General features: G+C 41.8%; 2 protein-coding genes and 1 long non-coding RNA gene across 3 annotated transcripts in view; 1 reads left to right on the forward strand and 2 right to left on the reverse strand.

Moving 5' to 3' along the window:
* LOC135091604 (la-related protein 6-like) overlaps nucleotides 1-1,665 on the reverse strand; it is a 2,512-nt gene extending 847 nt beyond the window's left edge. Inside the window, exon 1 of the mRNA XM_063989367.1 lies at nucleotides 1-1,665. This exon is cut by the window's left edge and continues 847 nt beyond it. Coding sequence (XP_063845437.1) covers nucleotides 161-1,345 — 1,185 coding nt within the window. The 5' untranslated portion in view covers nucleotides 1,346-1,665 and the 3' untranslated portion in view covers nucleotides 1-160.
* LOC135091612 (uncharacterized) overlaps nucleotides 1-27,500 on the forward strand; it is a 31,349-nt gene that overhangs the window by 3,483 nt on the left and 366 nt on the right. The window contains exon 2 of the long non-coding RNA XR_010262569.1: nucleotides 27,041-27,500. This exon is cut by the window's right edge and continues 366 nt beyond it. This is a non-coding gene — a long non-coding RNA (uncharacterized LOC135091612). The remainder of the gene's footprint in view (nucleotides 1-27,040) is intronic.
* LOC135091600 (uncharacterized) lies at nucleotides 18,861-25,717 on the reverse strand. The gene is given in 7 exon segments (XM_063989355.1): nucleotides 18,861-19,302; nucleotides 19,304-19,345; nucleotides 19,348-21,495; nucleotides 21,982-22,107; nucleotides 23,065-23,221; nucleotides 23,811-24,040; nucleotides 25,566-25,717. Coding segments are annotated over 6 exon segments (2,598 nt in total). The 5' UTR covers nucleotides 23,912-24,040; nucleotides 25,566-25,717; the 3' UTR covers nucleotides 18,861-19,278.

The following is a 27,500-nucleotide window of genomic DNA, read 5'->3' on the forward strand; positions in this document are numbered from 1 at the left end:
CTCACGGAACACTACGTATGCCTTCGCCTTACAGCTATTGTTGCGTTGCGGCAGCTGGATCACGGCCGAGAGTTATCACACCGAAATGTTGCGTTTCAAAGATATCTTCGTGAGGGAAACATGAGAGCAGAATGCAGTGGTGCCGGATGCAAGAGGCCCCTTAGTGAGAGGGGAGCACTGGAGCGCGCCAGTTGACGCTTCGGTTCGCTTCCGTCATTTGGGATGAACGGCGGGGCGAGGCACACTCCCCTGGGTTGATGAAATGACCCCCGCGGCAGTAGTACTTGCGTGGGGACGTCAGGGGAGATGGGGTGGTGGCAACCTGATGCTGACACACGTAGGAATGACACGGATTGGCCTGCTGCATCATTCGTTCACGTTTGGTGCAACCGCGCATACCGGAGCGGCGGCCGGCAACGCTGGGCGATTGTTCCGGTGTGAGGCAGGGGGACGAGTAACCCGAGGAAGGGCTTGACCAACACCGGTTTTTATTGAAGCTACTGGAATAGTCAAGGGTCTTGCCGGAGCGCCATGGCATGATAAGCTCCATCGCCCAGCTGTGGCTCCAGTTCTCCAGCCCGCCGTTTATGGTGTCCATTAACTTCTCCACGGCGGCGATCTCGTCAAATTCGATCAGAGCGCACCATTGTTCCCGCACTCTGGGGAAATTCTGCACAGTCTCCCGCAATATTTCCGGAAGCGTGACACCTGGTCGCATCAGCTGGATGGACGTGATGGTTCCGTAATTCGCCATGTACTTGGAGAGAGCGGTCAGGTTCCGCAAGTCTTGAGGAAGCTCGCCCACCAACGTCATGCGTGTCGGAATGTATTCGTCAATGCAGGCAGGCATAGGTGCGAGACGGCGCACCTTATTACCGTCGGAACTTACTTGCAGTAACGATGACCCCTGTGCCGCCACTTTCACTTCCTCCAGGCACTTGGTTATCCGCTTGATCCTCTTGTAGGCCGCCATGAACTTCAAGGAGATCCAACCCTCTTTGCTACGGCGGAAATGTTTGAGGAGAAATATATCCCGAGTGAGGTAGTTGTCGCTGAAGTAGATCTCTAACATCTCCTTGATGGCGGTTACACGCTCCTCCCGGCTCATCGGTCCGTTATTGGTCGCCTCCAGTTCCTCTGCTCCTGAAGGAGACGTCTCCTCGGAGCTGAGAGACATATCGCGAGTCATGGGCTGGACCTCACCGGAGACACTGGTGTTTACAGGTTCCTGGGGACAGTCCTCCTCTAGGCTCTCGGGACTCGAATTACCGTTGAGTGCGAGGCGCATGATGGATTCTCCGAGGGACTCCTCCACGCCACTATCGTTGAAGTCTTCGGTCATCATCTCTCGTTGGTCCAGATAGGAATGCAAGTCGTAGTGACGCAGCAGACTTCGTTGGGTGGGTCGTATCAGCGATATACTCGTGCTGCCAGGCGGCTGTATAATGCGCGGTTGCCTGAAGGTCAGAAGTTATATAGTGACTCCCTGCGTGACCAAAGCTTGCCACGTCACTAACAAGATCAGCAGACTTCGACTAAGTGAGACCTTAGAAGGCTTGTTCATCTGAGCTAACCTCCCACGACCCCGACCTGCCAACCACCCACCACCATATCTCGCCGCCACACTTGCGTCCAGCGCTGCCTCGTCTCTCCAGTATTCTTCACCTTATAAGGATATAGCTACTATCATCACCACCTTCACAACTCAGAGCTGTGACCACTATATGGGCTAGGTTAGTTTTTATAAACCTTAGTGCGGCTTGAATTATTAAAAAACACCCCTGACTTGTCAGGTCAGAGCATTCTGAAGCATATGAGAAAAGAAGGTGAGGTAAAGCAGTAGGTAAATGTTTGTTCCATGGCCGTTATTCAAATGATACACAGAACAACTAGAAAAATAAGCTCTGCAGTTTTCTTTGTACTAGATGCCTTTATCTTTATGAACTGCAAAAAACTTATCTCGGTAATAACTGCAGCAATGTATCCGGGTCGGTGTTACCCAGAAATACTGCTCTTCATGAAAAAAAAAAAACATTTTGGTTTGGTTACAAGGAAAATAACGCAATGTGCTGCACTCAGGTGATAACAATGTATCAAAATAACAAACAAAAAAATCATTGGAAATCATAGAGCCTGCAGCCACACGCTTGGTGCTGCTTTGTCATGAAGATGGTGTTGGTAACGACATTGCTGTGAAACGCAAAGCCAACTGTGACATTTTGACTGACACTCTCTGCCTTTGGCTGTTGTCAAGTGTGAGTCATTGCAGTAACGTTTAAATCTTTTATTGTTTTCTGAGACAGTTTTAAGTTTTTGAGGCAGCCTGTTGATGCATGTTTAGAACTTGAGATCTGTAACAAAAGCTATGGTTGATATCTGACACCTGCCTTGCGTTACCTGATTTTATCCTCATGCTATTTTTTCCCGATGCTGACGCCCTCAGGTTCGATTATATGAAGCTGATTATTTTGTTTAAAAAGTCTTTTAAAACCTACTTTCAATTTTTGTATGAAATGTTGACAAACTAATAGGTGTATATATATATATATATATATATATATATATATATATATATATATATATATATATATATATATATATATATATATATATATATATATATATATATATATATATATATATACACCTGTTTAGTTTGTCAACATTTCATACAAAAATTGAAGTGCCAATCCCCCTAAAAAAACAAAAGGTTTAACCAAAACTCGATAAGTGCCTTGAGACCTCCCTTTTTAAATAATCCAAGTCGTAGGAACGGGGAAATATAGTGGCAGATAGAGAGTTCGTGAGTTTATTAGTGAAAGGGATGAAAAATTGTGAATTCTGGTTAACTCTTTTATTAGGGAAATGGACAGAACATGAGTGAGAGAAAGTTGAAAATTTTGTGCAGCGAGGCCGGGAGAGGATGGAGGATATGCAGTTAGTAAGATGAAAAGAACAGTTAGCGTGAAAATAGCGGTACAAGATAGAAACAGATGCAACATTGCGGGGAAGAGAGAGAGAGAGGCCGAAGACAGTCGGTCAGAGGAGAGGAGTTGATAAGACGAAATGCTTTTCATTCCACCTTGTTTAGCAAAGCAGTGTGAATACACTTTCTTCCCCCCCCCCCTCCCCCGCAATATGAAGCATACTCCATGCATGGACAGATGAGGTCCTTTACAGAGTTAGCAGCTGAGAGACGAGAAAAACTGGCGGAGACGACTCAGAATGCTTCATTTCATTGAAGCTGCTCTAGCTGAGATGAAATGTGAAGTTTCCAGTTAAGATTATTAGTAAATGACATAATGAGGATATTTAGTGTAGACGATAAGGACGGTTGAGCGTCATTGAAAAAGAGGGGATAGTTATCTGGAAGATCGTGTTGAGTTGCTAGATGGAGGAATTGAGTTTGAGGCACTGAACAACATTAAGTTTGCTGTCACAGAAATTTTTGAAAGAACAGAAGTGAGACATTCTATTCTTAAAACACTGTACATGACTAGTGCGCCAGTGTTCACTTGTTTATGGAGGTGCTCGCCACATACTGTGGCGGATTTCTTTGGAATGCCATTGGAAAGAACAGAAGAGTACGGTTCCATTGTGGTTGGGAGAGCAGACTGTGTGCAGATGAAAAGAGCCTTAAAGACCTACATGTCTTCAATGTCAGCACATTCAATGAACAGTGAAGCAAAATGCATTGCACATCAGACTGTTTTCTGTTTTAACAAAATACACGGATTTGCTTTGCGTCTGCCTTCAGGTCATGGTCGTTGTTTTATGTTTAGCATCTCGATGTATTTGGCAATAAGGGAGACAACACTATGGGAAAAACTCTTGTTTCTTACTGCAGTAATGACCAAATAGCGTTCGGTACACATACAATTAACTTTCATATGATAATTATATGAAGAGAGCAAAATAATGTACGAAAGAACGCTAGTCATTTCAAAATCGGACAGAATGAGCCAGTACGCGACTTGTGTCACACCAGTCACAATGTTTACAGGTGAAGGAAGCTGCCTAAGTGTACAAGAAGTCTGTTATGAAAAACCATCGGTCTTGACGGTTTGTGGTGCCTGTATTGTAGCCGTAGAGTTCCTCAGGCACTCTGCTTGATAATCATACAAGAAAACAAGTCAGTCACGGAGCGCATAATCTTCACCAACGCCGTGGAGCAACATGAAGTGTAGTAAATATTCTCTGTAGGTTTATGCCACAGGGAAATTTCGCTAATAACGACAAGAAACTGTGGATTCGTATACATATCCAAATTCACCTCCAAACCTAATAGGTTGTTCATTGGTACAAAATTTGGTTTAATATCATAACATCCATTGATAATTTTCTTAAAGATATCTTGTGGAGGGATAGATAGCATAGGTAAATACATAATCTGCGCAGCACTGGTGGAAGTGGCAGTGACAGTGTCCTCTACCAGTCACGCCTTTGCAGGCTTCCTGATAACCTTGACGAAGCTGGTGATGTGACAGAGGTGCAAAGCCCTCACACTGCTCGCTTTCCTGACCCCATCATCCTCACGTCTTCTGTGGCTGTTGAAATATCATGTGGATTTTGAAATGGCGATTATATTTTTAGCATAGACGACTATAATATAGGAAAAATAATTTATATAGATATAAATTTCATGGTTAAATTAAAGTTTCCGTTTTTACTCCTATATTATTGCAGTGTAGCAATGTATATAAAACAACAAATCATACTCTCCACACAAGAACGCCAATGCAAGAGAGAGAGAAAAAAAAAAAAAAACATTAAAGCAAGAATAAAAAGTTTTCTTTGGTTGATGCTGCTTTCTGTTTTCTGCCGTGTTTCTGAAGCGGGAGTAAAAAACAAGCATAACAGGGGAAGAAAGGAAGTAAGCCAGGAAAGTGAGTACACGCGGGTCTGACCTCGTGTGTGGAATGTTGCTTTATTTCACACCACCTCTCTGTAGCCAAAGATTTCTTGCGAGGATTCAGATTGCATTGTACAAAAAAAAAAAAAAAAAAAACCCTCCACATTTATTTCCAAATGCATCAGGCGAATTTTCTTTCCGATATGATAAAGTTTCAGCAGTTGTGAATCCCCTCTAATACGCGTCACGTGAGCCTCGGCTTCCTTTGATATCTACCCATTAGTGGTGTTTAATTGTTTCTTATTCGCTGACTGCAACTACTGGATAAAGCTGTTGAAGGTTTCTTCACTTAGAAACATCACTATGTTAGGTTTCTCGTTGGAATGAAAGAACATGAGGCTAAACAAACTTCAGATGTGCGTTTGATTTTTTGAGACGAAGTACTGTTGGGCTCCGTGAAGTGAACGTTGGATCAGTGGAGTGGCTGAACGGTCAGCCACACCGCAGCCATGATAACATCCCGTAGTCACGCCAACATAAGCTGGCATCAGTCTGGAGAGTCGTCCCGCTCTTTCTCTGTAAATTCTTCGTATGCTTTAGAGTCGCACGCACAGTGGTAAGGGAAGAGACACATGAAAAGTGCATACATACATACATGCATACATACATACTTACATACATACACACATACATATATACATACATAAATACATATATGGTAAAATAAATGAGTACTTAATTAGACAAAAAAAATAAATTGCTATTATGAGGTTAGATAAAGAGGCAAGTTTTTATGAAAATAGGAAAGTAATCAATCAACAAGAAAATACATGTATAATGTATTGATATGGAAGACGCGAAGTTTGTTGAAATATAACAGCTATTGAAATACAGCACTGTAGAGAGTGCTAGGGTGCGTTTGTGTGTCAACTGTGTCAACTGAATCCATCGTCTGTACTGCGCCGGCGGGTTCCACTGTTAATTCCGCGCATGTGAGTTTTCAATGTTTGCAAGAAAACCTCGTATCCTCGTACATTTCATACTGTCATTGGTTTTATCATAAAGCAGGCCATCAAACAAAGGCGCATCTTGTAATGATGTATTTGCAGCATTATAAATAAATAAATAAATGAATGATCTCGATTCATGTAAACCCGCAATAACCCGTGAGGCAAAACCTTAGCTGTCGGGGGTCAGTTTGTTTCTTTACGCTGAATCTAAAGAACTTTACACTTTGCGGGTTCCCGACTCACGCTGATGTTGGCACGAGGTGCAGGTCTTCTCAAGGACAGTCAAGGACAGTGAACACATCATGAGTCCTTTGAAGCTTCGACCGACCGGTTTCGTAGAAACTATACTGTAATTGTATTTTAATACATAACTCCATCTTAATACTTTGAATAGTTAAGGGAAGCATAGACGCAAAAGCAGTTCATACATTATATGAGTATGACAGAAAAAAAAAAAAAGAAAGGAAAGCTCAAAAAAAATGATAATAATAATAATAATAATAATCGAAAATATTCTTTTCCATAAATATCGAATGATTTTGCAAGACAGAAATAGTCCAAGTTATCAACTGCAGAAATATAATTTGCAAAAAGAATGATGAAATTTCAATAAGAATTATAGTCGTCACATATCACAACACATTCAGGAGTTGATATGATCACTTCAAAATAACCAGTCTCCGCTCTCAATAAAAAAAAAAAAAAATCAATGAAAGAAGGGGACGATAAATCGCTGAGCACTGGAGTGGATGTGTGCTGTTTTGTGAACTGTTCCTTCAACCTTCATTCTGCACGTATATGCGAGGCTTCCTGAGTCATGCCGCAGCGCAGTAGTAATAGTGAGGCATCACAAAGGAAACCAAAACATTAAGTCGTTATTGCTTCATTGGGTTTTACGAATATCTTCTAATTCAGATGACTATCATAGACCGCAGGATACACAGCTTGATTAGCGGGAGTAATTGGCATTGGATCCAGTGTTGTGCACCTGTAAATTGCATTTAAGTCTTTACCATTACCTGGTGAGCACTTAACAGCACGGTGATGAGTGGTGGAATCAAGTCTAGGTGGCATTCAGTTAAGTGGATGGATGAAAAGCTGTGAGTAGTTCTGGCTGCGATGGCATCTGTACGGCTTCTCCCGGCCAGCAGGGAAGACCCTTCATTGAATCTCACGCACCAATAGGCCACGGCAAGCCCCACCCGTTATTCTCCATTAACCATTACCTATAACATAAAAAAAAGATACGTAATTCTTTATCTTTAGACGTTTCATAAAACATTGTCTTGTTTTCAGAACTTGTGTTGTTGCAGAGCAGAGCGTTTCCTCGTTAGATTTAGCATTGCTTTGCTTCGTGGCATCTTGAGCTGGATAGACTTCTGTGGGTTCAATACTGTCCTGTTCTCTTCTATATTTATTTCATCTGTGAAAATTAAACAGATTTTTGTTCCGCTTTCAGACTCTTACATGTCCATTTCTTGCTCTGCATGGAAAGAATGTGTTCGTAACTTTCAATTTATTTCAATCTATTCATCACTGCAAAGCTTACGTGCATGTCGCCTTTATCGTGTCGTGTATCTGTTTCAAATTTTCAGAACACACACACACACACACACACACACACACACACACACACACACACACACACACACACACACACACACACACACACACACACACTCACATACACACACACACATAGAGAGAGAGAGAGAGAGAGAGAGAGAGAGAGAGAGAGAGAGAGAGAGAGAGAGAGAGAGAGAGAGAGAGAGTTGAAAAAAAAAAAAATCCATACGTAGGCAAAAGCGTCACAAAGAATCTTACCTGAGGAAGGTGTTACAACCCAGACATGGAGGAAGGAGCTCGGAAGAAAGAATGGCTTCTTTTCCTTGCCTGTTCCTCCTTCTCAGTATTTCTCCATTCAACAAACCCATCAAGTCTGCCCGAAAAGTTTTCGTCTTACTAGAAATGCTGGCCTATATTATTGATCTCGTTTACCAAGTCACTATTCTGCAATTAGGCTATATATAAATGTTCAATGTTCAATTCTTATCATTATCATTCTTATCATCATCAAAAGCCTTACTGTTCCCTCATATTTACACTTTCCCTCATCAATACTCACTACTTCTTGTCCATCACCTTTGCATTCACCACCTTTCTCCCACATGAAACCTCCTCCTACTCTCCTCCAACTCCTTCTCCAAGTCTTAGCACTTACCCAGCACTTCAGCCGTCATTTATACCGCCCCTTACCCACCACATAACTTTCCTTTCCCCATCCCCATCCTGGCGCCAGCATTCCACCCCACAAGGCAGAAACCAACACCCGGAAGGACAAACTGACACCGAACTCGGCATTATCAGTAATGTTGGTTGAGAGGGAGGGAGATCTGTTGTGCCCGTGTGTTTGCTACGTAAGTCCGGTGTTCGTTTGCCCTACATGGTAAGTCGGTGATGAGTTGTGGCGACCTTGTCCACGTAATCCTGTTATGCTTGTGTATCGAGGGTTCCGCTGCGCGAGTCCTGCTGCTCCGGTGGGTGTGGTGTTAGTGCGAGTGGGCGGCAGGTAGTATGGATGGGTGGGTGTGGGTGGGGGATGTCGTGATCTTAATTCCTTCTTCTCCTCCTTCCTTCACCTTGTTCTCTTCCTCTTTCCCGTTTTCCTTTTTTACTTGCCTCCCCTTCCTCCTCTTCCTCCTCCTTCTCCTTTTCCTTCCAGTCTCACGTCAGCTCTCATTCTTCCTCTACTTCCAAACTCTTCCTTCCTCTGTTTTCATCCTTCCAGAGAAAGAGAGAGAGAGAGAGAGAGAGAGAGAGAGAGAGAGAGAGAGAGAGAGAGAGAGAGAGAGAGAGAGAATCATTGACTGACTTGATACTTTACTGAGAAACTATCGAATCAATAACTCTCTCTCTCTCTCTCTCTGGTTCCGTGTCTCCATACCTTCCCCCCTGCTTGGATGAAGCCCGTCAGGCCACCTTCGCGCAGGTCGTTGTGTGTGTACTCAAGGGTTGTAGACAATTACCAAACAAGGGTACATATATTGATCTGAACACCTTATTCTCGTCACACAAGTACGCCACCCTCCCTAACACTTGGCGCTAAGTGGTTTATTCTCGGCTTTCATGCCCTCTTGAACACAAGGGCGAAAGCTGTAGCTGATGACGTCATACTCGTAGATAATTATTGCTCGTGTGACGTAATAGGTGACACACATTACAGTTTCTGGCCTTCGGTTCCTTCTCGTCTAAGCGTGGATTACTAGCGCTCAATCCTGAATATATATATATATATATATATATATATATATATATATATATATATATATATATATATATATATATATATATATATATATATATATATATATATATTATTTTTTCTTTCAGAGAGAGAGAGAGAGAGAGAGAGAGAGAGACAGAGAGAGAGAGAGAGAGAGAGAGAGAGAGAGAGAGAGAGAGAGAGAGAGAGAATTTTAAAATACATTTCTATTTTTTCAGGTAACTCGTTTTTTCTTTACTTTTCTTCTTCATTCTTTTAGTTTTTACTACTACTTATTATTATTATTATTATTATTATTATTGTTATTATTATTATTATTATTATTATTATTATTATTATTATTATTATTATTATCATTATTATTATTATTATTGTTATTATTATTATTATCATTATTATTATTATTATTATTATTATTATTATTATTATTATTATTATTATTATTATTATCATAACAATTATAATAGTTATTTACTTTTGTATCCCTTCCAATGTTAGCTCTACTTTTTTTCCTTCTATTTTCTCTTCATCTCGTTTCTTTCCCAGTTCTGCTTTTCTTTCTTCTATTTTCTCTTCATCTCCTTTCTTTCCCCTTCCCTCATCTCGTTAGGGCGGGGGTGGTGACACGGCCTCACCTGACCTCCACGTAAGTCTTCACAGGTGTTGCGTCAGTCCCTTACTGCTCCATTAGTGTCACCATTCCCACCAATCACTGAAATCACGCACGCATCATTAGGATTGATTAGATCGTCCTTTCCTGTAGTCGGCGTCCTTCTTTTTCCTTTCTTTCATGAGTAGAAGTAAGAAGTGACGGAGTGTGTGGAAGCAGTGCAAGTCTCACTCGATGACGAAGTGTGCGTGAGATGGCAATCTTTATTTACAGTCTTTGGAAAGGTTTGTTGAATGAAAAGGGACTGGTGTCAAGTTATAAATGTTAGGCAATCTTACATAAGGCATCCCTGAAGGTTCCATCAAGCAGAGGAGAGACAATGGTGATTGAATCAGGCCACCGCAGGCTGCCGAAAACATTACCAAATACCTCCACAGCTCGCCTCAGATATGAAAACAATAACCTGACATCGGGAAAACGGCCAAAGTAACTCGAAAGATAAGGCATCAGGGTCGTCTGTCTGCTGTGAACATTTCGGGAATAGAATCCTGGACACAGGTTATGAGCACACCGTTGATACAATTCATGTAAAGATGGTAAAGATGACACATGATTACTTATTATGTATTTATGATATTTATGAACATTTTGCCTTGTGTTTTATTGCACAGGAACAGGTCAGCGTAGAGGTTCACTGTAGTGATGAACACACAAGCTGAAGAAATTAGGTCTCTCTGGTCTGACACGCCATGACTGCCTTAATCGTCCCCGCAGCCACGCAATCATGTGGTTCAATATTATCGACAACGTGAAGTAATTTTCTGCTGATTGATTGAGAGCCGAAGCCTTTGTTGCCTGCGTGCAATGTTTGCATCTGTCAGGTGTGCAGCACTCCACACACAGGTGTACATAGGAGTAGCCCCTGCTCGTCTTCAAGGTCTCACTCCTTTCCTTCTCCCTTGCATGGCCCACCATAAAACACCTCACTACCAGTGTATGGTGCCGCGGTTGAAGACTGGTGTGGAAAATGAAGCGTCTCGTACTTCATTAAGTGAACAGAGGAATGGCATGCATCGAGAGGCTCCCTATCCGCAGGTGGCTCGCGACCACTCTGTGGCTCTCAGATAGTCTATGATATATAAAGCTAATTAATGTCCGTTTCAGTGTGTGTGTGTGTGTGTGTGTGTGTGTGTGTGTGTGTGTGTGTGAGGAAATTTCCTGTGATAAACCCACTTTATACGTTTTTGTTCTCATTCCCGTTGACCTTTTATGTCGCATAACGCTTATTTGGTTTCTTCATCACTGAACAGCAGAATGATAACTGATTATGAGCGGACTGGAAAAGAAAATAAGTACAGATTTAGCGAGACACTGCGAGTTGAAATCAGAGTCGATCCTATAAATGGTTGAATCACGTTTCATTTTGTGTTTTTACTTACATGTAAATGTTGAGTTAATGTATAAATGAATAGTGACATGTGGTAGAGAAGATCTTATTGTTCTCTTGAGCACGATTGTGTTATAAAATTTTAGACGAGGAAGAAAGAAAGGGAAGTAAGCGAAGTTTGGTAATAAACTCATTTCCATCTGGGAGTTATAGACACGTAGTAGGTACCGGCCTAGTTCCTGGTAACGTCATAATTTGTTACACAGACTCATTACCATGTCTGATACTTATTGACTGCCATGCTACACCAGCAGCCCATCGCTACTCAATATAGTTTACTTGTGCTTGATTGTGATAGTTGCGGCTCATGGTGAATGTGGATTACCCATGTGGCTCCACTTCAGAAATCAGTGAATAGCATCAGAACACGACACGATGTCGCTTGAGGCTCCCCATCTCCATAACACACACACACACACACACACACACACACACACACGCCATCAATAAATAGTATCTCGTTTCTAGATTAGACTTAGCTTTAGGATTAATGTTAAGTATTTCCCCATCCTCTCTGTACATTTTCAGTTTGTAAACTGCCGTAATAATAAACCATTTGTTATTATTATTATTATTATTACACACATATACATACTCTATCACTAATAAAGATGTTGTAGTGTGCCTTAGTAATATTCATAGAAAATGTTTGCGCCTGTGTGTGAGAGAGAGAGAGAGAGAGAGAGAGAGAGAGAGAGAGAATGTATCGGTTTACGTTTTTACGGTTAACTCTTATATGTTAAAGCATTTTCTTTCTCTTAATACTTCTATTTTATATATATATATATATATATATATATATATATATATATATATATATATATATATATATATATATATATATATATATATATATATATATATATATATATATATATATATATATATATATATATATATATATATATATATATATATATATATATATATATATATATATATATATATATATAAAATTGAAGTATTAAGGAAAAGAAAATGCTTTAACATATGAGAGTTCACCGTTCTCTCTCTCTGGTGCAAACATTTTCTATGAATAATACTAAGGTACACTACAACATCTTTGTCAGTGATAGAAAGTGTGTGATTCACCTACGGTCGTCTGCTGGTCACCCAGCCAGCCGTTACCCTACGGAAAGAGCTCATAGCGACCGATCTTTGGGTAGGACTGAGACCACTGACACACACACCGCGACAGCGAGGTCACAACCCCTCGGGTTCCCGTACCTACTTGCTACTAGGTGAACAGGGGCTATTCATTAAGATGGCAAATGGGCGTAGCCCATTTGCCATCTTAATATGTGTGTGTGTGTGTGTGTGTGTGTACACACACACACACACACACACACACAAATATATATATATATATATATATATATATATATATATATATATATATATATATATATATATATATATATATATATATATATATATATATATATATATATATATATATATATATATATATATATATATATATATATATATATATATATATATATATATAATAGGAGTATCAAGGGAAAGAAAATGCTTTAACATATGAGAGTTCACCGTGTGTGTGTGTGTGTGTGTGTGTGTGTGTACACACACACACATAGGAGGAGGCAGTAGACACCTGCCGAAACGATAATTACTCCCAGTGAGGTATAAAGCACCGTTCAGGGGGTGCTGTGAACTTATCATTAAACCCAGCTGTGACCTCACTGAACGTTTCCCTTTGTGTCTCACAACACAAGGGGGCAGTCACAGCCTGCCCTCTAAAGACAACTCTCTTCCTCCACACAAAACTACAAGCACCTAATAACACACACACCCTTCACTCAAAAATTTTAAAATCATGGCGACTCCTACACCAGCCTCGGAGTCCCCATCTGGGGAGGGGACCATAAATGTCCCCAGGTCGGACTGCCTTTCTGTCGACGACCCTAAGTGTCTTGACACCCCCCTCAACTTTTTCTTCATTAACTTCTGCAACATTCGCGGTCTAAGATCTAATTTTCAATCTGTAGAACACCACCTCTCCTCTTCTAAACCTTTTCCTCACTGAAACTCAGGTGTCTGAGGCAACTGACAGTAGCCCCTTTTCTTTTCCCTCCTACTTTCTCTATCCTCATTTTCGATCCAAAGCTGGATGCTGCGTTTATGTGCGCAATGACTTAACCTGCTCTCGTGCCCACGCTCTTGAATCTTCCGAGTTTTCCACCATCTGGCTACGACTACAGAGTCACTCTCATACTAAATTTATCTGTGCTGTATATCTCTCTCCCAATTCCTCTGACTATAAGAAATTCTTTGACTACTTAACTCCAAAGTGGAGCACATTCTGACCCTCTTCCCTTTTGCAGAGATCTCCATTCTTGGAGACTTCAATGTTCACCACCAGCTTTGACTTTCCTCTCCCTTCACTGACCATCCTGGTGAACCAGCCTACAACTTTGCTATCCTCCATGACCTAGAGCAATTGATGCAACACCCTACTCGTATTCCTGACCGTCTTGGAGATACGCCCAACATTCTTGACCTTTTCCTGACCTCTAATCCTTCTGCTTATGCTGTCACCCTTTCTTCTCCGTTGGGCTCCTCCGATCACAATCTCATATCTTTATCTTGTCCTATCACTCCAATCCCTCCTCAGGATCCCCCTAAGCGAAGGTGCCTCTGGCGTTTTGCCTCTGCTAGTTGGTGGGAGGACCTGAGGAGGTATTTTGCTGATTTTCCTTGGAATGACTACTGCTTCCGTGTCAGAGACCCATCTTTGTGTGCTGAGCGCATAACAGAGGTGATAGTGTCTGGCATGGAGGCGTACATTCCTCACTCTTTTTCTCGTCCTAAACCTTCTAAACCTTGGTTTAACATAGCTTGTTCTCGTGCTATACATGATAGAGAGGTGGCCCACAAAAGGTACTTAAGCCTTCCATCACCAGAATCTCATGCACTTTATATTTCTGCCCGGAACCATGCCAAGTCTGTTCTCCAACTAGCCAAAAACTCCTTCATTAACAGAAAATGTCAAAACCTTTCAAGATCTAACTCCCCTCGTGATTTCTGGCATCTAGCCAAAAATATCTCCAATAACTTTGCTTCTTCTTCTTTCCCTCCTCTATTTCAACCAGATGGCACCACTGCTATCACATCTATTTCTAAAGCTGAACTCTTCGCTCAAACCTTTGCTAAAAACGCTACCTTGGACGATTCTGGGCTTGTTCCTCCCTCTCCTCCACCCTCTGACTACTTCATGCCACCTATTAAAATTCTTCGCAATGATGTTTTCCATGCCCTCGCTGGCCTAAACCCTCGGAAAGCTTATGGACCTGATGGGGTCCCTCCTATTGTTCTCCGAAACTGTGCCTCCGTGCTTGCACCTTGCCTGGTCAAACTCTTTCAGCTCTGTCTGTCAACATCTACCTTTTCTTCTTGCTGGAAGTTTGCCTACATTCAACCTGTTCCTAAAAAGGGTGACCGCTCTAATCCCTCAAACTACCGTCCTATTGCTTTAATTTCTTGCTTATCTAAAGTTTTTGAATCTATCCTCAACAGGAAGATTCTTAAACATCTATCACTTCACAACCTTCTATCTGATCGCCAGTATGGGTTCCGTCAAGGCCGCTCTACTGGTGATCTTCTGGCTTTCCTTACTGAGTCTTGGTCATCCTCTTTTAGAGATTTTGGTGAAACTTTTGCTGTTGCCTTGGATATATCAAAAGCCTTTGATAGAGTCTGGCACAAAGCTTTGATTTCCAAACTACCCTCCTACGGTTTCTATCCTTCTCTCTGTAACTTCATCTCAAGTTTCCTTTCTGACCGTTCTATTGCTGCTGTGGTAGACGGTCACTGTTCTTCTCCTAAATCTATTAACAGTGGTGTTCCTCAGGGTTCTGTCCTGTCACCCACTCTCTTCTTATTATTCATTAATGATCTTCTAAACCAAACTTCTTGTCCTATTCACTCCTACGCTGATGATACCACCCTGCACTTTTCCACGTCTTTTCATAGACGTCCAACCCTTCAGGAGGTAAACATATCACGCAGGGAAGCCACAGAACGCCTGACTTCTGATCTTTCTAAAATTTCTGATTGGGGCAGAGCAAACTTGGTATTGTTCAATGCCTCAAAAACTCAATTCCTCCATCTATCAACTCGACACAACCTTCCAGACAACTATCCCCTCTTCTTCAATGACACTCAACTGTCCCCCTCTTCTACACTGAACATCCTCGGTCTGTCCTTTACTTATAATCTGAACTGGAAACTTCACATCTCATCTCTAGCTAAAACAGCTTCTATGAAGTTAAGTGTTCTGAGACGTCTCCGCCAGTTTTTCTCACCCCCCCAGCTGCTAACTCGGTACAAGGGCCTTATCCGTCCATGTATGGAGTATGCTTCACATGTCGGGGGGGGGGGGGGTTCCACTCATACTGCTCTTCTAGACAGGGTGGAATCAAAAGCTTTTCGTCTCATCAACTCTTCTCCTCTAACTGACTGTCTTCAGCCCCTCTCTCACCGCCGCAATGTTGCATATCTAGCTGTCTTCTACCGCTATTTTCATGCCAACTGCTCTTCTGATCTTGCTAACTGCATGCCTCCCCTCCTTCCACGGCCTCGCTGCACAAGACTTTCTCCTTTCTCTCACCCCTATTCTGTCCACCTCTCTAACGCAAGAGTTAACCAGTATTCTCAATCATTCATCCCTTTCTCTAGTAAACTCTGGAACTCCCTGCCTGCTTCTGTATTTCCACCTTCCTATGACTTGAATTCCTTCAAGAGGGAGGTTTCAAGACACTTATCCACCAATTTTTGACCACTGCTTTGACCCTTTTATGGGACTGGTATTTCAGTGGGCTTTTTTTTTTATTAGATTTTTGTTGCCCTTGGCCAGTATCCTTCCTACATAAAACACACACACACACACACACACACACACACACTCACACCTTTTATCCATAGTTGTCTTTGTGTTCCCGGACAACTGGACCGATCGACATGAAGTTTTGCACCGGCCTCCCCGTTCAATTGGGGGGTCACGGAGAATGTCCACCTTAGCTTCCTTGGCCACCCCACAAACCATTAACCATTATTTAAAATCAATCAACTAATTGTTGAAAGCTGCTTACAATTTTTTTTTTAAGAATGAGCTTAGTTAGACTTTGTTCATACAGGGCGCTTTTAAACGCACGGCTGCACTCTGTGTGGAGGCGTTCACATATTACCACGCGTTTTCTCTGCCTCCCGGCGAACTATGGCGGCTCAAGATTTCCTTTGCTACCACAGCGGTTTGGAGGTAAGGGCGCACGCCATTGGCTGGTGTGGCTTGTTGAAGAACCAAAGTGAAGAGCAATCATCCGTTGCCATGGTAAGCCAAGCACAGAGACCACGTGGAGTTGCATTTAACAAGTGCATTCGGGATGACAGGAATGGCTAGTGACCACTTTGACACTGGTTTGTTTATTAATGAAAGGGAAAAAGTAGCCAGATTTATGGGATACAAGTTTCTCTTAATACACACAGGAATTTTAAGCAAAAAAGTTGGGAAAAATTGCAGAAATATTTTCAGAGCATCTGCAGGAAAAAAAATAAATAAATGAATAAATAAAATGTAGGTGAGTGAACTAAACAAAGCTAGAACTATTTTTTTTTATTTTTTTTCCTTTGGTGCAATCGATGATTATAAAATTTCGTCCTGTCATTCACTTTCTCTTCATTAACAAAGTGCTCTGCGTGCTTATCTCAAGCAGAAATAGTATGTTGATTCTTCACCATCATGATGACACTGCCGTCTGATCATCGGGTACCAACCTCGCGGTGGGAAACGCTGGTGTGTGTGCACCACCGTGGTTGCGTGGCGGTAGCAACCGTGCGGTGAAACAAGGTCGGTGTGAACAAGGCCTTGGAGTTGGAGCAGTGGTTCTCGACTGACGATTCATGGTGACGTTTAATGGTGGTCCACTGGACGTCCAGTCTATTTGTTGATGAACATGAGATGGAAAATTCAGTATGAACAGTTTAATCAAAATAAATAATTGTCTATTCATTTCATTACATTTTTATTTAAGAAATTTATTGCCAATCTTTTAGTTATAGCTGTTAAGTAATATTTCGAGTCATTTCTAAGTTTAATTTATATTTAATGTTCGAGATTCACGTCGCCATACGTGGCCAGGGCCTGAGTACATACACGTACTGTACACATCAAGGTGACGAGCCATCCTGTTGATTTCTGTCAGGTGACGCGGGCTGCATAAGTGGTGAAGTGGTGTGGACCACCGGGCTTGTGGCCAGTAGCCGCTGAACTGATGAGTTGATTAGTTATGTTATTTGTCCTATGTCTTTTTACATGAATGGACGTGCAATTTGATTTTTATTTTGTTTTCTACTGTAAAATTTATTCAGCCAAAAGGAAAAATGTGAACAGAGCGAATTATTTCTGGTTACTTATTATGTTGTGTACTGTATTATGCATATTTGTGCAATTTATGACACCTGGTGCTATAATTGACTTTCTCCTTAACCAAAATTGAAATCAATAACATTTTTTATTTTGGTTTCGTGGTCCGTGGCTTGAAACTAGATGAGAACCACTGAGTTAAAGGAAGGAGCTTGGATTTAAACCGGGAGAATCTGAATTTGAAAGGAAGAGGTGAAGCACAGAATTTGAAAAAAAAATAAACATTTATGAGTTAATAGCAATGAGATTGTACCGAAGTAAAGGAAAGAAAGTAAATACAGTTCAATAAAGAGGTAGGGACAGATACGTAGATAAATATGACTAGAGGAGAGGTTGACCAGAAATGGGCATAGATTTTAAGTTCGTTAAAAGTACATAGAAACTGCATAATTGCTTTATTGAACAGACGAATACCTAAGTATTTCTGTTAGTATTTAATAATGAACCCCTAAAGTAAGACACTGATACTAAATGATGCACAGTAGCAAGACGAGAAGTAGAATCAGTGGCCGTTTAGGTAAAAAAATAAAATAAATAAATAAATAAAATAAAATAAAATAAAATAAAATAAAATAAAAAAATAAATGAATTACTAAATATTGAATACATCTTGGTATTGTGGGTGACAGGTCAGTTGCTTCATCTATGCTGTGTGCCGCACATCTTTAGCTACTATCAGTGACTATGGGATATTATAAACATATGATCTCCCTAATGCTGACCATGTAATTCTCAGAACCAATTCTCAGCTGCAGTTTATTGACCATCACTTCCAAGGAAAGTTATAAAAATCTGAATATAAATACTTTTTTTCCTTTTGATTTTGTATATGACAGATTCTTCCAAACGATCTTTCAGTTAACTTACGCCATTTACGTTATCAATGTTCAGTCTCCTTCAAACGTTTATTCATTTATTTTTTGTTCAAATTAATGAATAACTACATTTCTTTTCCTTATTTTCTATGTAAGTCTATCTTAATGTCTTCCATCACCCAACGACTTCAGTTCGTTCCAGGACAGAATACTGAACGACTATTAATAGGAAACTATCCCCTTGAAACTTAAATCAGCATGCGCTCTCTCTCTCTCTCTCTCTCTCTCTCTCTCTCTCTCTCTCTCTCTCTCTCTCTCTCTCTCTCTCTCTCTCTCTCTCTCTCTCTCTCTCTCTCTTTCACTCCTTGGTAAATTTGTAGAAAATAAAGTCAGACTGGCTGAGGAATATTTTTAATGTTACTCAGGTTCAGAAACACTAAAAAAACAATCAGCAGGATTTTAATAATAATCAAAATATATTCATCAATAACAAAAGCGTAGCAAAGAACACATTGGAGTGCGTCACGGCGCCACCTCGGGGATGCTCCGAGCCTGGTCCATAGCCAGACTGCGAGGTAGTTCCGCGGTCATTCTGCCTTCTGCACGGGTTCATGCATGACAAACAATACATGGATTTCTTACACTTGGTAACATTTTACACGTCACACTTTTATACAAGGATGGCGAGGTTGGCACTGACTACACGCAACAGGAAGAGTTATATAAAAGTGATCCCTTTCTGGAAGAATTTGTACAAAGTCCCGAAAAGACGAGACGGGAAGGGATCTGGAAGTGTTTCCAGAAGCCCGGCATTTATGTGCGGGCGCGGTCAGGCACCCACTAGAGCCAACATTGTGAACTCAAGCCTCCAGCTCAAACCGTGGAACGGGAGGGGGAGCGTGGTGGTGAGGTGCTAGAGGGACGACCGGGTTTATGCTTGGCGAGGTACTGTTGATATTCGAGCTCATTGATCATCATCACTTGCTTGTTGGGCTCTGGACTCTGGAGGGAACTGGAGCGAGAGAGACTTCTGGGAGAATGCGGAGGAGATTTGTTGCTAGGAGATCTAGATCCAGTGTTGCTGGACATACTCGCTGTGCGGGATCTGATACCATTGGGGACTGCAGGCAGGCGGGACCCTAGTCGTCGCTCAATCCACTTCAGCATTGAAAGCACAGCGTCAGTAGAAGGCAAGCGGTGGGTAGCTGCTGAACGTAGGTTTTGTGACCTAGTGATCCTGAAGGTCACAGCCATGCCCTGCAGCGCCCGCATGGCATCTTCATCAGTTTTATCATCTCCAGCGAAAATTGTGGACACACGATCACACCAGTCCAACCCAAAGAGAGTTCTCAAAATATAGATAGCTGCACGGCCTTTGTTCCATGTGACTGGAGGGCGAGCCTCAAATGCTCTGTGTGACTGGTATAATTTGATTCCCACCTCATTAAAGAGTTCTTGCGCCCTTGAAGTTATGGCTGCAACCTTGTTCCCTGGAACCTCCCGGTAGTGGAAAGTAATGCAGGAGCCTTTGTTTTCTATCCAGGCACCTTCCACGCACACTTCTTGTAGGCGCTCCTTCAGTGCTTCTAGTTGAGTTTCATATTCGTGGGGCACAGGATGCATGAACATGGTGCCATCAGGATGAACAATATCAAATCCATGATTTCCGGCATAAGTAATACCCTCAATACCCACCATTGACCTCACATTGGTTAGGGAGCGGCCAGAAATGATAGCTATATTCACGTCCGGCATGTGTGCCAGACGCTCCAGAACGCGTCGAGTCTCAGCTGGCATCTGTGCCAAGTCTGGGTGAGGAGCGATGGGGGCAAGGGTCCCATCATAGTCAAGCAGCAAAGCCAGACGCGTTGATTCTGTCACATATGATCCTAAAAATTCACTGAAATCTTCCTCTCCCATTGGGAACCGTCCAAGGACCTCAGATTTGTCTACATCACTCAGGCAGTCTACTGTCTTCAAGAAGTTCCTCAACCAAAAGTTCACATCATGTTCTCGCTCCCTGCGACGCAGCTGTTTCATTCTCATCTCTCGCTCATCTTTGGGCATAGTGAGTGCTCGGTATATGGTATCAGCGAACTCATTGGTCTCATAGGGGTTGACATGGAGGGCCTCATGCATAGAGATTCCAGCGCCGGCAAAAGGTGACAGAATAAGAACACCTGGCTCTCCAGTCTGGCACGCTACAAACTCTTTGGCCACCAAGTTCATCCCATCTCTTAGGGGTGTTACTACTGCAACGGAAGAGTCTCGGTAGAATGCAGCCAACTGATCTTGGGAGACACAGCCGTAGATGTAACGTATTGGCGACCAATTGGGTGTGGAAAATTGTCCATTGATTTTGCCAATGAGCTGGTCAAGTTCTTCTTTCAGTTCTTGATATTCCTTGACGTCAGTGCGGGAAGGTACAGCCACCTGTAGGAAAGTGACCTTCTCCTTAAGCTCAGGGTGCTTTTCCAGAAGTGTTTCAAAGGCACGGATGCGGTGAACAAGGCCCTTTGTATAATCTAACCGATCCACCCCAAGCAGTAGTTGTTCCTGGGGATTATTCTTGACTACCTTAGGAGCCTTTTCTGCAAGCTGCACAAAACGTTCATAGGGAATGCTGATGGGCAGTGGGTTGATGGAAACTGTCCTGGAATTGTGCTCCACCAACATCTGTTGTCTGTCAACGCGACAACCAAGGCGGCGTTGGCAGCAGTCTATGAAGTTGAGGCAGTAATCATCGATGTGGAAGCCAATTGAATCACAGCCAAGCACTCCCTGGAGAAGCTCGTCGTCCCATGGGAAGAGACGCATGATGTCCCATGAAGGAAAAGGAATGTGGAGGAAGAATGCCATTTTGATTGGCATGTTGAGTTCGTCACACTTCTCCCTGATCGTGTTTGCCGCGAGCATCATGTGGTAGTCGTGCAGCCACACCAGCGGTACAGAGTCTGGGTGACTTTCACGCAGTCGTTTTACAGCCTCCACTGTCAGTCTTGCGAACTCTCGGTTCACCTCACGATACGCCTACATGGGAAAGAAAGTGCTGTGTATCAGCCTCACTTCGAGGTAAACATTATACATTCTCTGATAATCACAAGTGATATAAGAATGAATTATGAATTAGCAATCTCGAGGTTCTCGTTTATTTATCTATCTACTTTATTTACTTTATTTATTATTAATTTCATTATTATTATCATTATAATTATCAGTATTCTTCTTCTTCTTCTTCTTCTTATTATTATTATTATTATTATTATTATTACTATTATTATTATTACTATTATTATTGTTATTACTATTATTGTTATTATTACTATCATTATTATTATTATTATTATTATTATTATTATTATTATTATTATTATCATTATTATTATTATTATCATCATTATTATTATATTTTATTGATTGATTGATTCATGTATTTACTTATTCATTATTATTACTATCATAATTATTATTTTATTTATTGTTATCATTTTACAAAAGCACGTCTCCAAGACTCACCTCCCATTTGTCTGCCTGGAATATTGCTCTGTCAGGCATGGAGTGGAAGAGTGGCCAGAAGGTGGCGTTGCAGCAACCATTGTAGTAATCACTGAACACCTTCTTGGGCACTGTGACGGGCAGCACCTGCAGCGCAACAAAGCCACCCATTAATGCTCAGGCCGCTGAGTTCACACGGCCTCGTTAGTTTCACACGAGTAAGAATCTATATATAAATCATCATTATACACGCAGCATTTCAAACTCTCATTTTTGCGTAAAATTTCAATTACTCGTACAGTTCTGCGTCATCCCGCCGTTGATTTCGGAATGTGTATCAGGAGAGAGAGAGAGAGAGAGAGAGAGAGAGAGAGAGAGAGAGAGAGAGAGAGAGAGAGAGAGAGAGAGAGAGAGAGAGAGAGAGAGAGCACTACTAGACCAGCGGAATACTCCAGGGCATCGGATGTCTCACGTGCATACGCTGTAACTCTATGTGGTGTCTCAATAATGCACGTACTGAACGCCAGGTATGCATGTACGTGTTAAGAGGCGCAGAGGACAAGAAGTAGAGAAAGGAGGCTACGAACTGATATCATTGTGGGATCACGCGCCAAGGTCGTGTGCTGGATTGAATGAAAGGGACCTTGGTGCTTCAAAATCAAGGTCATCAAATTTCTAGTAGACTTGATGTGTTCTCTGAGTACTTAGAGCAGGGAATATGTCGTGATTTTCAGTGACGTTCAATAAAGAGTCGCTGTGAGGTGAGAAACAGCGATGGCAGGGAGGTTTATTGGCGGTTTTTCTCATTTTTTGAGATGACTGTGTCGTGCCTCACAGCTGCTCCGCTTACTTTGACGAGCTAAAACCTAGTGCGGCATCTGTCTGCCAAGTGTACTATCCCAGGTTCGATTCCTGAGGTGTTCCATTCACAGAGAACAATAAAATGAGACAATGTATTCCTATATTTGTCTTCTTATTTTACTTTGGTTTTCGTTTAGTAACATTCAGCATACACAACCATTATGATATGTAGATTACTTTGGTATTAATGGGTTCCCGTAATAACGCCCTACACCCACACTCAACACACAGCTAACTACTCACCTGGCTGCTTTTAAGGCCCGCTGTCGGGGACTGATCGTTGGGGTCAGCCTCTGGAATCTCCATATTTTCGTCCTCGGTGTGGAGACCCGACCAGCCCACCCACAGGCCCTGTGTCTCCACCACCACAGGAGCCACAGCTGTCACCAGTCCGCCGGCACTGAAACACGACACTATTCGTAGTGCAAATAAGGGAAAAGTAGATGCAAGTACGTAGAACACAACCAACAAAACCGAGAAGCATTGGATGCAGTTTTAAATTAAAATTGTCAATCTGGCACAGAGTTCGAGGAAATGGTGTCAATTATTCTAAATGTGATATAATATATATATATATATATATATATATATATATATATATATATATATATATATATATATATATATATATATATATATATATATATATATATATATATATATATATATATATATTTTTTTTTTTTTTTATCATGGAAGATAAGTAAATGTATAAAGTGTAAAAATGTTATTTATTTTTATAAGTTTCATTTACACCTCGCGAAAATAAATAAACAAATAAACCGCAGCTCTACGGGCAACGTTGTATCCTTGTATAGAAATATGTTTGTGGATAACTTGAATGCCTAAGGATAATAGTCACGATACACACGATCATCAATACTAGCAACTTCACTACACACGCTCACTGCATCACACACTATGGTCGCTGTCAGCACACACACACACACACACACACATGCACACGAATACCACATGACAGTACTCACCATTGTTTTCTGATAAGTTTCCCAGTGTCAGGGTCAGTGCCCAGGCAGAAAGGCAGCCTGTTGGCCACCACCACTATGGGCGATGTGGAGTGGACTTGCATGGTCAGGGTGTGTTGTTGTTTTCCTTGTGAAAAGTCTTGCTTCACGGTCACTAAGAACCAAGTCTTTCAGCTTTCTTGAAGTCTGCACTGTGACCTCTCTCAGTTGTTGTCGAGCGTTGTACTGGAGCTCTGCAACACATGAAGGTGTATATATATGCGCGGTGGGCTCACCGCTGCCAGCCAATCACTGCGTCGCGCGGATTTACAGTCGCGGGGGACCAACTAGTCTTATCCAGTCCGGTGTGTAGTATGTTATCACGCATTAAATTTAGCTTAGCAGGTACTGAGAGAGAGAGAGAGAGAGAGAGAGAGAGAGAGAGAGAGAGAGAGAGAGAGAGAGAGAGAGAGAGAGAGAGAACGCGCGCGCGTGTGTGTGTGTGTCCTAATTGATTTAGAGCAGTGTTTTGGTGGGCAGAGGTGTGTATGCTTTCAGCCTTGCACGTGGCATTACGATTCACACTACCAACTTCATCACAGCTAACCGAATGACATAAGTACCGAAGTGGCTCACAAGGGATGAGAAGGGGAATCATGCTTGGTGAGGTGTGATGACACAATGCGATGAGCAGCACTGACCAAGGACAGACGCCTTGAGGTTGAAATGACAGTGGCAGGTTGAGCATGGTGTCTGGAGAGGAGCATAGAGCAGAAGATTAATGGGATGAGAACAGAAGCATGATAGAAGTTGTGAGGTAGAATACGTGGTGGTAGAGGCAAGCACGCATAAGGAAACACTTCTGCGTCGCACCTCCACTATTTCAAGAGTATCTAGATGAAGCTACACAGATTTTCAATGGTGTTATTACGGTTTTCGTGACATATTAACAAAATCTCTACGTTAGCTAGAGGAAAAACAGTCTTGAGAACACGGCTAATCATCTTTGTGGCTTTTGAAAATAGTTGTAGTGAGAGAGCAAAGCGATTTTAAATATAGGCTTAAGGAAAATATGATCCCCTCCTCATCTGTGTGCATAGGAGGTTACGAGAGAGATTAGGCACCATCTTTATACCCAGACCTGATGAGAATAGTCATTCGTTTAACCTCGTACCTCACTGTAATGAATGCATGACCTACCCTAAAGAAAGTAGGTTAGTGAGTAGCGCTGCGTCACAGGCCACACATTTCAACAATAGTGTGACGCAGTGGTCAGCTTTCTTCAGTGAAATATTAATGGCAGCGTATCTTAATGGTTAATGAAATCAGTCTAGTTTGTTTTCTGGTTCATATTGTCTTCTGTGATTTTAACGTTTGTATCAGAGGGTAATTTAATCCTCGTGTTGCTAGGAAGTAATAATTTCATCTTCCCTTTATGGCTGAAGGTAAAACTTTCCAAGGGGGAAGAGTAGAGGAATCAGGGTGACAAGCGGTGCGAACAAACTACGCGGGTATCAATGAAGTTTTGTTATTTTTCCAAGTAATTTAAAATGTAATCTTATATAACAGCGTTATCAGTGGTGACAACTCTCTCTCTCTCTCTCTCTCTCTCTCTCTCTCTCTCTCTCTCTCTCTCTCTCTCTCTCTCTCTCTCTCTCTCTCTCTCTCTCTCTCTCGTAACGTTTGACTGTGTATGAATGTACGTACACACACCGAGATGGGCCTGCAGCCAGAGACGCTGGTTATGTAAGACGCACATGCACCGTGAATAAAGCATACCTGAATCAAACGTTCCCGGAAGCAGAGGGTTCCGTCAGGAGTCGAGATGGTAGTGTTTTGTTTCGAGGTTGTATGTGTTCACGGTGCAGCTACTTGACACTATGGTGAAAGGGCGAGTTGCCTCACCATTTATACCGTTGAGGGACGGCGCAAGTCTCATTTAGGGAATGTGACGAAAGCAATCAATATCATCTTCGAACTTCATGTGTAAAAGCGGAATTTTCCATTTTGACGACTGCATCGTGTGCATCCATTTTATTTATAACGGTATGACTTCATTCTTAACGTCGCTTGTTACGGATTATTTGTTCACCAATTTGTTTTTTTTTATTGTGGCGACTTGCGATGTAGTTACCGGCAAGAAGTGGCATCTGTTGCACCCGTGCGCGTCACCCAGTCAGTGCGCAGCTGTGCCTTAATATCGTGGTAAAATTCCATTATCTATGTGTCTGTTTACTACTCTTTATTTAGCTTTCTGGAATTCTCTTTCATATCAAGGCCTCAACTCAGGTAGTGTTGTGGGGAAGGGCGTGCAGCGCCATGGCTTGTCGTGCTGCTTCCACGTGAAAAAGTATCGTCCTAGGTCAGGTCTATGATCTGTTCACGTACACTATGTATAATATGTTTGATGTGTATCATTATCATTATTTGACACTGTTTGAGTTTCATAGATGTTCATACTTACATATACTAATGTTGTGACAGGACATGCAATCTGTGAAATGTATCATGACATAAACACTATTAACTGTTATCACACGTGTCAATCAGGTAGTTACCTGTAGAGGGTGCCATGACACAGATGCACGTGTACAGAGCATGTCACCTGGACAAAACAAACATTAGGTAAGTCAGCGGCGAGGGGCGAGGTCACTGCGTGTTCACGTGATCACAACGTTTGCCGGCTGAGTTGCCAGTCAAGACTTTCCCAGATTACCTTGTGTGACGTTTATCGAGAAAGGTTGTTGCTAGTGTTCTATCTTTTATCTTTCATAGACAAGTACAGGAGAAGAATGAGACTACTGTGTCTTGTGACGAGTGCTAAAAAAGTAATCTATCTATGCCGCAGTTATATGGTTTTCATGAAAGCGGTTGTTTTTTGGCCCTTGTGCCAACACGGGGCTGAAGGGGCGTCTGGCGGGGGAAGCTGCGAATGTGGGAGAAAGCAGGTTTTACTGACAACTAATTTTATCGGTTTTATTGTTTCATCTGGTATACTTTAATTTATTCCATGAGATAATCAACACCATCTTCCATTTACTATATCGAGAAGAAAACTTCCTCTTGCCTTTTGGTTGGTGTGAGGTAACTGACAGGTGAGGGGATAAAAGCGTGGCAAGTGTTGCTTGAATAAACACGCCTTTTCATTATTTGTGTAGATCAGCAAGTAAACCATTTTAACATGTGAATGATTATATAACATTGTTGCATTATAATTACAATAACCTGTTCCTTGCTCTGTTGTACGTTTGCAGGCTAGTGATGTACAGCTGGCGTATAGAACAGCAGCAATAGAAGCAGAAACAGCAACAACAACAACAACAACAATATTTCAGTAATTCATGTAAAGGGTTGCTACTGTCCTGGAGCAGAATATGACCTTGAATGTGCTCAGGAAGTGTCACCAGTTGCAGGGCATGGGATCCGTCTCGGTGCTGGCTGCGAGGTCAGTGGGTCTGTGCTTGCCTGGTAAATAAGTAAGTGGTCTTTCCTTTACATGTTGCCTACATTCCTTTTTATGTACGGAAACATTCACGTAATTGCATATCGAGAATTTGCAGAGTTGATGATGTATACGCTGATATTTTGTCTGGTTGTACGGGCCAGTCATGGCATGGTACTAATAGTGGTGTGAACTGCGACGAGAAGAAATAATAATGTCCCGTGCTATCCCTAAATAAACAGACATATATATACAGGTTTAAAATTAGCTTT

Source organism: Scylla paramamosain, chromosome 3 (genome assembly GCF_035594125.1).
Source record: "Scylla paramamosain isolate STU-SP2022 chromosome 3, ASM3559412v1, whole genome shotgun sequence".
NCBI lineage: Eukaryota > Metazoa > Arthropoda > Malacostraca > Decapoda > Portunidae > Scylla > Scylla paramamosain.